The 16,582-nt window shown below is 51.4% G+C and overlaps 2 protein-coding genes across 2 annotated transcripts in view; both read left to right on the top strand.

The window, feature by feature from the left end:
• The first annotated feature begins 2,106 nt into the window (after positions 1–2,106).
• Positions 2,107–8,091, top strand: LOC139541767 (putative uncharacterized protein ENSP00000383309). Its single transcript, XM_071346723.1, has 4 exons — positions 2,107–2,473; positions 4,511–4,834; positions 5,593–6,264; positions 7,442–8,091. Exons 1-4 carry the CDS (start codon positions 2,107–2,109, stop codon positions 8,089–8,091), a joined length of 2,013 nt encoding a protein of 670 aa, XP_071202824.1.
• Positions 8,092–9,132: 1,041 nt separating this feature from the next.
• The window catches only part of b3gntl1 (UDP-GlcNAc:betaGal beta-1,3-N-acetylglucosaminyltransferase-like 1), a 42,238-nt gene continuing 34,788 nt past the window's right edge, over positions 9,133–16,582 (top strand). Inside the window, exons 1-4 of the mRNA XM_071390046.1 lie at positions 9,133–9,533; positions 12,185–12,301; positions 15,017–15,116; positions 15,362–15,426. Coding sequence (XP_071246147.1) covers positions 9,285–9,533; positions 12,185–12,301; positions 15,017–15,116; positions 15,362–15,426 — 531 coding nt within the window. The 5' untranslated portion in view covers positions 9,133–9,284. The remainder of the gene's footprint in view (positions 9,534–12,184; positions 12,302–15,016; positions 15,117–15,361; positions 15,427–16,582) is intronic.

Raw genomic sequence — 16,582 nt, forward strand, 5'->3', positions numbered from 1 at the left:
GGAGGGGGGAGGAGGGGGAGGAGGATTCAGGAGGGAGGAGAAGGTGGCAAAGAGCTTCCTAGGGTTAGAGGCAGATGCTTGGAATTTAGAGTGGTAGAAAGTGGCTTTAGCAGCAGAGACAGAAGAGGAGAAAGTAGAGAGGAGGGAGTGAAAGGATGCCAGGTCCGCAGGGAGGCGAGTTTTCCTCCATTTCCGCTCGGCTGCCCGGAGCCCTGTTCTGTGAGCTCGCAGTGAGTCGTCGAGCCACGGAGCAGGAGGGGAGGACCGAGCCGGCCTGGAGGATAGGGGACATAGAGAGTCAAAGGATGCAGAAAGGGAGGAGAGGAGGGTTGAGGAGGCAGAATCAGGAGATAGGTTGGAGAAGGTTTGAGCAGAGGGAAGAGATGATAGGATGGAAGAGGAGAGAGTAGCGGGGGAGAGAGAGCGAAGGTTGGGACGGCGCGATACCATCCGAGTAGGGGCAGTGTGGGAAGTGTTAGATGAGAGCGAGAGGGAAAAGGATACAAGGTAGTGGTCGGAGACTTGGAGGGGAGTTGCAGTGAGATTAGTGGAAGAACAGCATCTAGTAAAGATGAGGTCAAGCGTATTGCCTGCCTTGTGAGTAGGGGGGAAGGTGAGAGGGTGAGGTCAAAAGAGGAGAGGAGTGGAAAGAAGGAGGCAGAGAGGAATGAGTCAAAGGTAGACGTGGGGAGGTTAAAGTCACCCAGAACTGTGAGAGGTGAGCCATCCTCAGGAAAGGAACTTATCAGGGCGTCAAGCTCATTGATGAACTCTCCAAGGGAACCTGGAGGGCGATAAATGATAAGGATGTTAAGCTTGAAAGGGCTGGTAACTGTGACAGCATGGAATTCAAAGGAGGCGATAGACAGATGGGTCAGGGGAGAAAGAGAGAATGTCCACTTGGGAGAGATGAGGATCCCAGTGCCACCGCCCCGCTGACCAGAAGCTCTCGGGGTGTGCGAGAACACGTGGGCAGACGAGGCGAGAGCAGTAGGAGTAGCAGTGTTGTCAGTGGTAATCCATGTTTCCGTCAGTGCCAAGAAGTCGAGGGACTGGAGGGAGGCATAGGCTGAGATGAACTCTGCCTTGTTGGCCGCAGATCGGCAGTTCCAGAGGCTGCCGGAGACCTGGAACTCCACGTGGGTCGTGCGCACTGGAACCACCAGGTTAGAATGGCGGCGGCCACGCGGTGTGAAGCGTTTGTATGGTCTGTGCAGAGAGGAGAGAAGAGGGATAGACAGACACATAGTTGACAGGCTACAGAAGAGGCTACGCTAATGCAAAGGAGATTAGAATGACAAGTGGACTACACGTCTCGAATGTTCAGGAAGTTAAGCTTACGTTGCAAAAATAAAATAAAATCTTATTGACTAAAATCTTATTGACTAAAATGATATAGTACTGCTGGCGGTGAAGTAGGCTGGCTAGCAGTGGCTGCGTTGTTGACTTTGTTTGAACGTGTAGCTGGCTAGGTAACCTCGACAATTACTCAAAAACTACACAATTATCTTGGATACAAAGACAGCAAAGACAACTATGTAGCTAGCTAACACTACGCTAATCAAGTCGTTCCGTTGTAATGTAAGTTGTAGTGTGAGTTTCTACAGTGCTGCTATTCGGTAGAAGTTGGCTAACTAGCAGTGTTAGCTAGCAGTGTTGACTAGGTAGGAGACGGCAGCGCAGCGCGGTGGACGAAAATAGCTGGCTAGTTAACCGAATAATTACTCTAACCAACTCTAAGCTACACAATTATCTTAGATACAAAGATAGCAAAGACAACTATGTAGCCAGCTAACACTACACTAATCAAGTCGTTGTCCAATAAGAAATGTTTGTTTTCATTGCAAAACGTTTCTCTACGGTTTTGCACTAATGAATACACCTCAGGGCAGATACACGAAAACAATTACAGTATGCTGTGGTTTGATCTCAGACGAAGAACTCTGCTTTCATTCAGCCCTCAATTCCCAGCATGCAACAGTCTCTCATACCATTTCACACTTTAGCAGACACTCTTATCCATAGTGACTTACAGTACTTAGTGCATACATTTTCATACTGGTCCCCCGTCGGAATCAAACTCACAGCCCTGGTATTGCAAGTGCCATGCCCTGCCAACTGAGTCACACGGGACCATACCTCACCAATCCCTCCTGTACGAGCCTGCCAACTGAGTCACACACGGGACCATACCTCACCAATCCCTCCTGTACGAGCCTGCCAACTGAGTCACACACGGGACCATACCTCACCAATCCCTCCTGTACGAGCCTGCCAACTGAGTCACACACGGGACCATACCTCACCAATCCCTCCTGTACGAGCCTGCCAACGGAGTCACACGGGACCATACCTCACCAATCCCTCCTGTACGAGCCTGCCAACGGAGTCACACGGGACCATACCTCACCAATCCCTCCTGTACGAGCCTGCCAACTGAGTCACACGGGACCATACCTCACCAATCCCTCCTGTACGAGCCTGCCAACTGAGTCACACACGGGACCATACCTCACCAATCCCTCCTGTACGAGCCTGCCAACTGAGTCACACACGGGACCATACCTCACCAATCCCTCCTGTACGAGCCTGCCAACGGAGTCACACGGGACCATACCTCACCAATCCCTCCTGTACGAGCCTGCCAACTGAGTCACACACGGGACCATACCTCACCAATCCCTCCTGTACGAGCCTGCCAACTGAGTCACACACGGGACCATACCTCACCAATCCCTCCTGTACGAGCCTGCCAACTGAGTCACACACGGGACCATACCTCACCAATCCCTCCTATACGAGCACATACTCCCTAATACTATCTAAGTTCTGTTTCCTTTGGACCAGACCCCAGGAATTTATATGAGGGGGAAACTATCACAGAGTACAGTACACTGCCTAACAGGGCACACTAAAACAGCTCTCTTTCTCCCCCTCACTTGACAGTGGTGAGGTCATGCCCTCTATCTCTCTCTCGTTGAAACAGATGTGTGTGTCTCCCGTAGTGAATCATAACCCAGCGTCTGTTTCTTATCCCCCAGCTGTGATCCAAGTCTTGATACGCGTCACCCTCAGAATCCATCTCAGCTGACACTACCCGCTCCTCAGCTGACACTACCCGCCCCCCCACCATCAGCTGACACTACCCGCCCCCCCACCCTCAGCTGACACTACCCGCCCCCCCACCCTCAGCTGACACTACCCGCCCCCCCACCCTCAGCTGACACTACCCGCCCCCCCACCCTCAGCTGACACTACCCGCTCCCCACCCTCAGCTGACACTACCCGCTCCCCACCCTCAGCTGACACTACCCGCTCCCCATCCTCAGCTGACACTACCCGCCCCCCACCCTCAGCTGACACTACCCGCCCCCCCACCCTCAGCTGACACTACCCGCTCCCCACCCTCAGCTGACACCACCCTCTCCCCACCCTCAGCTGACACTACCCGATCCCCACCCTCAGCTGACACTACCCGCTCCCCATCCTCAGCTGACACTACCCGCCCCCAACCCTCAGCTGACACTACCCGCCCCCCCACCCTCAGCTGACACTACCCGCTCCCCACCCTCAGCTGACACTACCCGCCCCCCCACCCTCAGCCGACACTACCCGCCCCCCCACCCTCAGCCGACACTACCCGCCCCCCCACCCTCAGCTGACACTACCCGCCCCCCCACCCTCAGCTGACACTACCCGCCCTCCCACCCTCAGCTGACACTACCCGCTCCCCCACCCTCAGCTGACACTACCCGCCCACCCACCCTCAGCTGACACTACCCGCTCCCCCTCCTCAGCTGACACTACCCCCTCCCCACCCTCAGCTGAAACCACCCGCTCCTCAGCTGACACTACCCGCTCCTCACCCTCAGCTGACACTACCCGCTCCCCATCCTCAGCTGACACTACCCGCCCCCCACCCTCAGCTGACACTACCCACTCCTCACCCTCAGCTGACACTACCCGCTCCTCACCCTCAGCTGACACTACCCGCTCCTCACCCTCAGCTGACACTACCCGCTCCCCACCCTCAGCTGACACTACCCGCCACACACCCTCAGCTGACACTACCCGCTCCTCAGCTGACACTACCCGCTCCCCCTCCTCAGCTGACACTACCCCCTCCCCACCCTCAGCTGACACTACCCGCTCCCCCTCCTCAGCTGACACTAACCCCTCCCCACCCTCAGCTGACACTACCCGCCACCCACCCTCAGCTGAAACCACCCGCTCCTCTGCTGACACTACCCGCTCCTCACCCTCAGCTGACACTACCCGCTACCCGCTCCTCAGCTGACACAACCCGCTCCCCACCCTCAGCTGACACTACCCACTCCTCACCCTCAGCTGACACTACCCGCTCCTCACCCTCCGCTGACACTACCCGCTCCTCACCCTCAGCTGACACTACCCGCTCCCCACCCTCAGCTGACACTACCCGCTCCTCACCCTCAGCTGACACTACCCGCTCCCCACCCTCAGCTGACACTACCCGCCCCCCCACCCTCAGCTGACACTACCCGCTCCCCACCCTCAGCTGACACCACCCTCTTCCCACCCTCAGCTGACACTACCCGCTCCCCCTCCTCAGCTGACACTACCCCCTCCCCACCCTCAGCTGAAACCACCCGCTCCTCAGCTGACACTACCCGCTCCTCACCCTCAGCTGACACTACCCGCTCCCCATCCTCAGCTGACACTACCCGCTCCCCATCCTCAGCTGACACTACCCGCTCCCCCTCCTCAGCTGACACTACCCCCTCCCCACCCTCAGCTGAAACCACCCGCTCCTCAGCTGACACTACCCGCTCCTCACCCTCAGCTGACACTACCCGCTCCCCATCCTCAGCTGACACTACCCGCCCCCCACCCTCAGCTGACACTACCCACTCCTCACCCTCAGCTGACACTACCCGCTCCTCACCCTCAGCTGACACTACCCGCTCCTCACCCTCAGCTGACACTACCCGCTCCCCACCCTCAGCTGACACTACCCGCCACCCACCCTCAGCTGACACTACCCGCTCCTCAGCTGACACTACCCGCTCCCCCTCCTCAGCTGACACTACCCCCTCCCCACCCTCAGCTGACACTACCCGCTCCCCCTCCTCAGCTGACACTAACCCCTCCCCACCCTCAACTGACACTACCCGCCACCCACCCTCAGCTGAAACCACCCGCTCCTCAGCTGACACTACCCGCTCCTCACCCTCAGCTGACACTACCCGCTACCCGCTCCTCAGCTGACACAACCCGCTCCCCACCCTCAGCTGACACTACCCACTCCTCACCCTCAGCTGACACTACCCGCTCCTCACCCTCCGCTGACACTACCCGCTCCTCACCCTCAGCTGACACTACCCGCTCCCCACCCTCAGCTGACACTACCCGCTCCTCACCCTCAGCTGACACTACCCGCTCCCCACCCTCAGCTGACACTACCCCGCCCCCCCACCCTCAGCTGACACTACCCGCTCCCCACCCTCAGCTGACACCACCCTCTTCCCCACCCTCAGCTGACACTACCCGCCCTCAGCTGACACTACCCGCCCCCCCACCCTCAGCTGACACCACCCTCTTCCCCACCCTCAGCTGACACTACCCGCCCTCAGCTGACACTACCCGCTCCCCACCCTCAGCTGACACTACCCTCTCCCCACCCTCAGCTGACACTACCCGCTCCCCACCATCAGCTGAAACCACCCGCTCCTCAGCTGACACTACCCTCTCCCCACCCTCAGCTGAAACCACCCGCTCCTCAGCTGACACTACCCGCTCCCCACCCTCAGCTGAAACCACCCGCTCCTCAGCTGACACTACCCTCTCCCCACCCTCAGCTGACACTACCCGCTCCCCACCCTCAGCTGACACTACCCCCTCCCCACCCTCAGCTGACACTACCCGCTCCCCCTCCTCAGCTGACACTAACCCCTCCCCACCCTCAGCTGACACTACCCGCCACCCACCCTCAGCTGAAACCACCCGCTCCTCAGCTGACACTACCCGCTCCTCACCCTCAGCTGACACTACCCGCTACCCGCTCCTCAGCTGACACAACCCGCTCCCCACCCTCAGCTGACACTACCCACTCCTCACCCTCAGCTGACACTACCCGCTCCTCACCCTCCGCTGACACTACCCGCTCCTCACCCTCAGCTGACACTACCCGCTCCCCACCCTCAGCTGACACTACCCGCTCCTCACCCTCAGCTGACACTACCCGCTCCCCACCCTCAGCTGACACCACCCGCCCCCCCACCCTCAGCTGACACTACCCGCTCCCCACCCTAAGCGGACACCACCCTCTTCCCACCTTCAGCTGACACTACCCGCCCTCAGCTGACACTACCCGCCCCCCCACCCTCAGCTGACACCACCCTCTTCCCACCCTCAGCTGACACTACCCGCCCTCAGCTGACACTACCCGCTCCCCACCCTCAGCTGACACTACCCTCTCCCCACCCTCAGCTGACACTACCCGCTCCCCACCCTCAGCTGAAACCACCCGCTCCTCAGCTGACACTACCCTCTCCCCACCCTCAGCTGAAACCACCCGCTCCTCAGCCTGACACTACCCGCTCCCCACCCTCAGCTGAAACCACCCGCTCCTCAGCTGACACTACCCTCTCCCCACCCTCAGCTGACACTACCCGCTCCCCACCCTCAGCTGACACTACCCGCTCCTCAGCTGACACTACCCGCTCCCCACCCTCAGCTGACACTACCCGCTCCCCACCCTCAGCTGACACTACCCGCCCCCCCACCCTCAGCTGACACTACCCGCTCCTCAGCTGACACTACCCGCCCCCCACCCTCAGCTGACACTACCCGCCCCCCACCCTCAGCTGACACTACCCGCTCCCCACCCTCAGCTGACACTACCCGCTCCCCACCCTCAGCTGACACTACCCGCCCCCCCACCTTCAGCTGACACTACCCGCTCCCCACCCTCAGCTGACACTACCCGCCTCCCACCCTCAGCTGACACTACCCGCTCCTCACCCTCAGCTGACACTACCCGCTCCCCACCCTCAGCTGACACCACCCTCTTCCCACCCTCAGCTGACACTACCCGCCCTCAGCTGACACTACCCGCCCCCCCACCCTCAGCTGACACCACCCTTCCCCCACCCTCAGCTGACACCACCCTCTTCCCACCCTCAGCTGACACTACCCGCCCCCCCACCCTCAGCTGACACTACCCGCCCCCCCCCACCCTCAGCTGATACTACCCGCCCCCCCACCCTCAGCTGACACTACCCGCCCCCCACCCTCAGCTGACACTACCCGCCCCCCCACCCTCAGCTGACACTACCCGCTCCCCACCCTCAGCTGACACTACCCGCCCCCCACCCTCAGCTGACACTACCCGCTCCCCACCCTCAGCTGACACTACCCGCTCCCCACCCTCAGCTGACACTACCCGCCCCCCCACCTTCAGCTGACACTACCCGCTCCCCACCCTCAGCTGACACTACCCGCCTCCCACCCTCAGCTGACACTACCCGCTCCTCACCCTCAGCTGACACTACCCGCTCCCCACCCTCAGCTGACACCACCCTCTTCCCACCCTCAGCTGACACTACCCGCCCTCAGCTGACACTACCCGCCCCCCCACCCTCAGCTGACACCACCCTTCCCCCACCCTCAGCTGACACCACCCTCTTCCCACCCTCAGCTGACACTACCCGCTCCCCACCCTCAGCTGACACCACCCTCTTCCCACCCTCAGCTGACACTACCCGCCCTCAGCTGACACTACCCGCCCCCCCACCCTCAGCTGACACCACCCTTCCCCCACCCTCAGCTGACACCACCCTCTTCCCACCCTCAGCTGACACTACCCGCCCTCAGCTGACACTACCCGCTCCCCACCCTCAGCTGACACCACCCGCTCCTCAGCTGACACTACCCTCTCCCCACCCTCAGCTAACACTACCCGCCCCCCACCCTCAGCTGACACTACCCGCCCCCCACCCTCAGCTGACACTACCCGCTCCTCAGCTGACACTACCCGCTCCCCACCCTCAGCTGACACTACCCACCTCCCACCCTCAGCTGACACTACCCGCCCCCCCGCTCCTCAGCTGACACTACCCGCTCCCCACCCTCAGCTGACACTACCCGCTCCTCAGCTGACACTACCCGCCCTCCCACCCTCAGCTGACACTACCCGCCCTCCCACCCTCAGCTGACACTACCCGCCCCCCACCCTCAGCTGACACTACCCGCTCCCCACCCTCAGCTGACACCACCCTCTCCCCACCCTCAGCTGACACCACCCTCTCCCCACCCTCAGCTGACACTACCCGCTCCTCAGCTGACACTACCCGCTCCCCCACCCTCAGCTGACACTACCCGCTCCCCACTCTCAGCTGACACTACCCGCTCCTCAGCTGACACTACCCGCTCCCCACCCTCAGCTGACACTACCCGCCTCCCACCCTCAGCTGACACTACCCGCCCACCCTCATGCTGTTATCTCCTGTGTTTATGTTCGTCCTTGTTATTGTTAATATTACATTGTTATTGATTACTGCATTGTTGGTGTTAGAGCTGGCAAGAAAGGCATTTCACTGTACTGGTGCAGTAACATTAAAACTAGATACATTACTTCACTACTGAATCACCTGGTCTGTCTAATAGATGGATTACCTGTCAAGTGAAATGAGACAGACGGCATATAGGAACCATGTTGTTCTTGGACAAGAAACTGCATTGGGCTCCGATGGGAAAGGGGACATGAGACACAGGACGATATCAAGACACACTGAACATTTCAAATCTAATCAAATTGAATTTGTCACATGCGCCGAATACAACAGGTGTAGTAGACCTTACAGTGAAATGCTTACTTACAAGCCCTTAATCAACAATGCAGTTTTAAGAAAAATACCTAAGAAAATAAGACATTATTTTACTGAAATTGTAAGACATTGTTTTACTGTTAAAACGTAATATAGTTGCGTTGCTAGGCTACTGTAAATTATTCTTATCTGCTGTTTGTACTGGGGCAGTGGGCGGGACCAAGCGAACGTCAACAATTCTGCGTCATGTGTGACTAACATTGAAAACAGCGAATCAGAAGCTTGTCCGCGTTTTAAACTGACCAATGAGCGATTTATCCTCTTTGTTTGCGGAAGTGGAGCTGCTATCCTCGAGGCAAGTTTCGAGAGCAAATTTGAATGTATTTTGGTGTTGTTTTACAGCTCAAATGAAAAGCAGCTCACTCTAGAACGAGTGTAACATCGTAATGCAAAGTCATACATTCTATAAGAGCAGATATGACTGTAAATATCCCACGTGTGCTTTCTCCGTTCACGTTCATTCTTTCAAATCCGCTAGCCAGTTTTCGGGAGAAAAAAAAGCGCGTTTTTATCGTGTCTTCCTTGTTTGTTCAGATGAGTACCTGTTCACTGGAGCATCCCAACGGGCAGGAGGCCGACTCTGTCCCCGCCAAGCGGCTCTACAAGGGGGAGTGCGCGCAGGATGGGTCGGTCGGAGGGGGGAACGCAAGCAGGGCCGTGGAGGTGGTAGGTGACATATCACTAATCTCGGCAACAACCCAGAACCAACATTGTTACCTCTGTTTGTCCACGAGAGAACATTTCACTGGCCTAGATAACCAGACCGGATGGAAAATGTACCCGTCTGTCAATCCGGAGTAGAAACAATAACAAAGACTCTGTTATTGTAAAATGTCTGAGGGCGGGGCCTGGGAAAATGGAACCACTCAAATTCATGGACAGAGCTTTGGATGCAAGGACTGACCATCCAAGATATACAAATTATAGCTTTAAGCATGTTTTAACGCTATACAGTGTTTTTTTAAACATTTACAATGCTGACAAACATTGGAGTAAAACAAGCTCATATCAAGAATGTATAATGATGTTGCATTTGCAGATTGGCGTTTTTGTTTACTTTGTGGCAGCACATCTGGTTGGTGCCTGTTCGCACGTTGGCTAATATTAATTAGCTAGCCGACTTGACACAATGTCTGTCTCTCTCTAGTCTATAGTCATGCCAGTGTATAACCCCTCCTGTCTGTCTCTCTCTAGTCTATAGTCATGCCAGTGTATAACCCCTTCTGCCTGTCTCTAGTCTATAGTCATGCCAGTGTATAACCCCTCCTGTCTGTCTGTCTATAGTCATGCCAGTGTATAACCCCTCCTGTCTGTCTCTCTCTAGTCTATAGTCATGCCAGTGTATAACCCCTTCTGCCTGTCTCTAGTCTATAGTCATGCCAGTGTATAACCCCTCCTGTCTGTCTGTCTATAGTCATGCCAGTGTATAACCCCTCCTGTCTGTCTCTCTCTAGTCTATAGTCATGCCAGTGTATAACCCCTCCTGTCTGTCTCTCTCTAGTCTATAGTCATGCCAGTGTATAACCCCTCCTGTCTATAGTCATGCCAGTGTATAAAACCTCCTGTCTGTCTCTCTCTAGTCTATAGTCATGCCAGTGTATAACCCCTCATGTCTGTCTCTAGTCTATAGTCATGCCAGTGTATAACCCCTCCTGTCTGTCTCTCTCTAGTCTATAGTCATGCCAGTGTATAACCCCTCCTGTCTGTCTCTCTCTAGTCTATAGTCATGCCAGTGTATAACCCCTCCTGTCTGTCTCTCTCTAGTCTATAGTCATGCCAGTGTATAACCCCTCCTGTCTGTCTCTCTCTAGTCTATAGTCATGCCAGTGTATAACCCCTCCTGTCTGTCTCTAGTCTATAGTCATGCCAGTGTATAACCCCTCCTGTCTGTTTCTCTCTAGTCTATAGTCATGCCAGTGTATAACCCCTCCTGTCTGTCTCTCTAGTCTCTAGTCATGCCAGTGTATAACCCCTCATGTCTGTCTGTCTGTCTCTAGTCTATAGTCATGCCAGTGTATAACCCCTCCTGTCTGTCTCTCTCTAGTCTATAGTCATGCCAGTGTATAACCCCTCCTGTCTGTCTGTCTCTAGTCTATAGTCATGCCAGTGTATAACCCCTCTTGTCTGTCTCTCTCTAGTCTATAGTCATGCCAGTGTATAACCCCTCCTGTCTGTCTCTCTAGTCTATAGTCATGCCAGTGTATAACCCCTCCTGTCTGTCTCTCTCTAGTCTATAGTCATGCCAGTGTATAACCCCTCCTGCCTGTCTGTCTGTCTGTCTATAGTCATGCCAGTGCATAACCCCTCCTGTCTGTCTGTCTATAGCCATGCCAGTGTATAAAACCTCCTGTCTGTCTGTCTCTAGTCTATAGTCATGCCAGTGTATAACCCCTCCTGTCTGTCTCTCTCTAGTCTATAGTCACGCCAGTGTATAACCCCTCCTGTCTGTCTCTCTAGTTTATAGTCATGCCAGTGTATAACCCCTCCTGTCTGTCTCTCTCTAGTCTATAGTCATGCCAGTGTATAACCCCTCCTGTCTGTTCCTCTCTAGTCTATAGTCATGCCAGTGTATAACCCCTCCTGTCTGTCTCTAGTCTATAGTCATGCCAGTGTATAACCCCTCCTGTCTGTCTGTCTATAGTCTATAGTCATGCCAGTGTATAACCCCTCCTGTCTGTTCCTCTCTAGTCTATAGTCATGCCAGTGTATAACCCCTCCTGTCTGTCTCTAGTCTATAGTCATGCCAGTGTATAACCCCTCCTGTCTGTCTGTCTCTAGTCTATAGTCATGCCAGTGTATAACCCCTCCTGTCTGTCTCTCTCTAGTCTATAGTCATGCCAGTGTATAACCCCTCCTGTCTGTCTCTAGTCTATAGTCATGCCAGTGTATAAGCCCTCCTGTCTGTCTCTCTCTAGTCTGTAGTCATGCCAGTGTATAACCCCTCCTGTCTGTCTGTCTCTAGTCTATAGTCATGCCAGTGTATAACCCCTCCTGTCTGTCTGTCTCTAGTCTATAGTCATGCCAGTGTATAACCCCTCCTGTCTGTCTGTCTCTAGTCATGCCAGTGTATAAAACATCCTGTCTGTCTGTCTCTAGTCTATAGTCATGCCAGTGTATAACCCCTCCTGTCTGTCTGTCTATAGTCATGCCAGTGTATAACCGCTCCTGTCTGTCTGTCTATAGTCATGCCAGTGTATAAAACCTCCTGTCTGTCTCTCTCTAGTCTATAGTCATGACAGTGTATAACCCCTCCTGTCTGTCTCTCTCTAGTCTATAGTCATGCCAGTGTATAACCCCTCCTGTCTGTCTGTCTCTAGTCTATAGTCATGCCAGTGCATAACGCCTCCTGCTGGCTGGATGATTGTCTGCAGGGGATTTTGAACCAGGACTACACTGGCTCTATGGAACTGTCTGTCTACGATGACGCCAGCACTGTGAGTTGCTAGAATACTACAATAGTACTACTGCAGTACTACTAATACTACTACACTGTGAGTTACTAGAATACTACTATAGAACTAATGCAGTACTACTAATACTACTGCACTGTGAGTTACTAGAATACTACTATAGTACTACTAATACTACTGCACTGTGAGTTGCTAGAATACTACAATAGTACTACTAATACTACTGCACTGTGAGTTGCTAGAATACTACTATAGTACTACTAATACTACTGCACTGTGAGTTACTAGAATTCTACTATAGTACTACTAATACTACTGCACTGTGAGTTGCTAGAATACTACTATAGTACTACTAATACTACTGCACTGTGAGTTACTAGAATACTACTATAGTACTACTAATACTACTGCACTGTGAGTTACTAGAATACTACTATAGTACTACTAATACTACTGCACTGTGAGTTACTAGAATACTACTATAGTACTACTAATACTACTGCACTGTGAGTTACTAGAATACTACTATAGTACTACTAATACTACTGCACTGTGAGTTACTAGAATACTACAATAGTACTACTAATACTACTGCACTGTGAGTTACTAGAATACTACAATAGTACTACTAATACTACTGCACTGTGAGTTACTAGAATACTACTATAGTACTACTAATACTACTGCACTGTGAGTTACTAGAATACTACTATAGTACTACTAATACTACTGCACTGTGAGTTACTAGAATACTACTATAGTACTACTAATACTACTGCACTGTGAGTTACTAGAATACTACTATAGTACTACTAATACTACTGCACTGTGAGTTACTAGAATACTACTATAGTACTACTAATACTACTGCACTGTGAGTTACTAGAATACTACTATAGTACTACTAATACTACTGCACTGTGAGTTACTAGAATACTACTATAGTACTACTAATACTACTGCACTGTGTTACTAGAATACTACTATAGTACTACTAATACTACTGCACTGTGAGTTACTAGAATACTACAATAGTACTACTAATACTACTGCACTGTGAGTTACTAGAATACTACTATAGTACTACTAATACTACTCCACTGTGAGTTACTAGAATACTACAATAGTACTACTAATACTACTGCACTGTGAGTTACTAGAATACTACTATAGTACTACTAATACTACTGCACTGTGAGTTACTAGAATACTACTATAGTACTACTAATACTACTGCACTGTGAGTTACTAGAATACTACTATAGTACTACTAATACTACTGCACTGTGAGTTACTAGAATACTACTATAGTACTACTAATACTACTGCACTGTGAGTTGCTAGAATACTACTATAGTACTACTAATACTACTGCACTGTGAGTTACTAGAATACTACTATAGTACTACTAATACTACTGCACTGTGAGTTGCTAGAATACTACTATAGTACTACTAATACTACTGCACTGTGAGTTGCTAGATTACTACTATAGTACTACTAATACTACTGCACTGTGAGTTGCTAGAATACTACTATAGTACTACTAATACTACTGCACTGTGAGTTGCTAGAATACTACTATAGTACTACTAATACTACTGCACTGTGAGTTACTAGAATACTACTATAGTACTACTAATACTACTGCACTGTGAGTTACTAGAATACTACTATAGTACTACTAATACTACTGCACTGTGAGTTACTAGAATACTACAATAGTACTACTAATACTACTGCACTGTGAGTTACTAGAATACTACAATAGTACTACTAATACTACTGCACTGTGAGTTGCTAGAATACTACTATAGTACTACTAATACTACTGCACTGTGAGTTGCTAGAATACTACTATAGTACTACTAATACTACTGCACTGTGAGTTGCTAGAATACTACTATAGTACTACTAATACTACTGAACTGTGAGTTACTAGAATACTACAATAGTACTACTAATACTACTGCACTGTGAGTTACTAGAATACTACTATAGTACTACTAATACTACTGCACTGTGAGTTACTAGGATACTACTATAGTACTACTAATACTACTGCACTGTGAGTTGCTAGAATACTACTATAGTACTACTGCATCACTACTGATACTACTGCACGGTGAGTTACTAGAATATTACTATATTACTACTACAGTACTACTAATTCTACTGCACTGTGAGTTATCAGAATACTACTACAGTACTACTACAGTACTACCAATACTACAGCAATGTGAATAATCAGAATACTACTACAGTACTACTACAGTACTACTAATACTACGGCACTGTGAGTTATCAGAATACTACTACAGTACTACTACAGTAGTACCAATACTACAGCACTGAGTTATTGAATACTACTATAGTACTACTGCAGTACTACTCATACTACAGCACTGTGAGTTATTGAATGCTACTATAGTACTACTGCAGTAGTACCAATACTACAGCACTGTGAGTTATCAGAATACTACTACAGTATTACCAATACTACAGCACTGTGAGTTATTGAATGCTACTATAGTACTACTGCAGTATTACCAATACTACAGCACTGTGAGTTATTGAATGCTACTATAGTACTACTGCAGTAGTACCAATACTACAGCACTGTGAGTTATCAGAATACTACTATAGTACTACTGCAGTAGTACCAATACTACAGCACTGTGAGTTACATACGTGCGTGTATGGGTTGTGTGTGCGTGGTTTTGTGTGTTTGTGTGTCAGGATGGTTCCAGAGCGATAGTGGAGGGATGGAGGGAGAGGCTGGAAAGGAGAGGTGTTTCCATGGTGATCTCTGGCCATGACTCCGCCCAACCCAGGGGAGGTAAGTGTACGAACGCAAGGTGTGTGTGTGTGCGAGGTGTGTGTATGAGAGGTGTGTGTGTGTGTATGAGAGGTGTGTGTGTGTATGCGAGGTGTGTGTGTGTATGAGAGGTGTGTGTGTGTGAGAGGTGTGTGTGTGTATGCGAGGTGTGTGTGTGTGCGAGGTGTGTGTGTGCTCGAGGTGTGTGTGCATGTGTGTGTGTATTGTAACAGGCCCCATGTTGTTCTCCTCTGTCTCTCCTCCAGTGGGTCATGCCAAGAACCAGGCCGTGTCTCAGAGCTCTGGAACCTACCTCTGCTTTCAGGACGCTGTGAGTCACAACGTGTTTATGTTCACCCGTCTCCTGTGTGTTTGTGTGATAATGTGTGTGTCAGTATGTGGGAGAGAGAGGTGGAGTGAGAGTGTGTGTGTGTGTGTGTGTAGTAGAGGTCTGGAGGGAGTCATCGTCATGCTCGAGCTGCTGCTGTCTGACACATCTGGGCCACGTTTAGTAACACACACACACACACACACACACACACACACACACACACACACACACACACACACCACACACAGGCTATATAACAGGTGGGTACTGTATCAGAGTAAATGTTTGACAGAGCTGTCAGAATAACATGAGTACTGAGACTCCAGTCTGTGTGAGTGTTTGTGTTAGAGTGTGTGTGTGTGTGTGTGTTACACTTAGTAATTGCTAAATGAGCCTAAGCTCCACTGCATGTTACCGGTGTAATGTCAATGGGCGAGTTTGTTTTTCATGGCCCGGTGCCAGAGGTGGGCAGAGTTTTTACATTTCAGACCATTCCATTGGCGCGTATCTGAGAGCCAGAGAACCAAAGCACTAAACAGAGACATCGCAGCCAGGGACATCACACACACACACACACACACTCGGATATGCTCTGGCTTGTGACGCACGAAAAATACAAAATATGAAAATGGAACTGAATTATAGTCACGAGTTCTGGCCCCCGCCGTGTGTGTGTGTGTGTGTGTCTAAGATGCCTGGGGCTGTTCTGTGCCCCAAAAAAAGCATAATTCCTGAAATGAGACTCTTTCTTATCCCGACTGGGCTGAAACAGAGTTGAAATAAAACGGTGATAACATCAGACCGTTTCTCTAGAAATATAATGAAATGGTCAAATAGAGTTCATTATCTCTCTAAATATTATCCTCTCCGCCCTCTCAGAGTTTAATAGAATGAGTCGGGTAGATCCAAAGTAAAAACATTTTTGGGGTGGGGTGTCTGATATTGAAATCATTGGCTGAGCCTCTGGTCTGAGAACAGGAAGTTAAATGTATTGAGCTTGTTAGAATAGTAGTTAAGTTAGTTTCTCCATAATCCATGAAGAGAATGCAGCAGTGAGTCCTGTTTCCTGAAGAAGTAACGACTGTTTCTGTGTGCCTGTTTCTGGTGCAGAAACGGTTAGCGTGCGGAAACGGTTAGCGTGCGGAAACGGTTAGCG

Source organism: Salvelinus alpinus, chromosome 2 (genome assembly GCF_045679555.1).
Source record: "Salvelinus alpinus chromosome 2, SLU_Salpinus.1, whole genome shotgun sequence".
NCBI lineage: Eukaryota > Metazoa > Chordata > Actinopteri > Salmoniformes > Salmonidae > Salvelinus > Salvelinus alpinus.

Bases quoted from the DNA above. Each gene is read 5' to 3' on its own strand.
- LOC139541767 (XM_071346723.1), top strand. From the start codon at position 2,107: ATGCCCTGCCAACTGAGTCACACGGGACCATACCTCACCAATCCCTCC. The intron at 2,474-4,510 runs GTACGAGCCTGC...CCCCACCCTCAG, and splicing joins ATACCTCACCAATCCCTCCT to CTGACACTACCCGCTCCCCA. The intron at 4,835-5,592 runs GCTCCCCATCCT...CCCCACCCTCAG, and splicing joins ACCCTCAGCTGACACTACCC to CTGACACTACCCGCCCTCAG.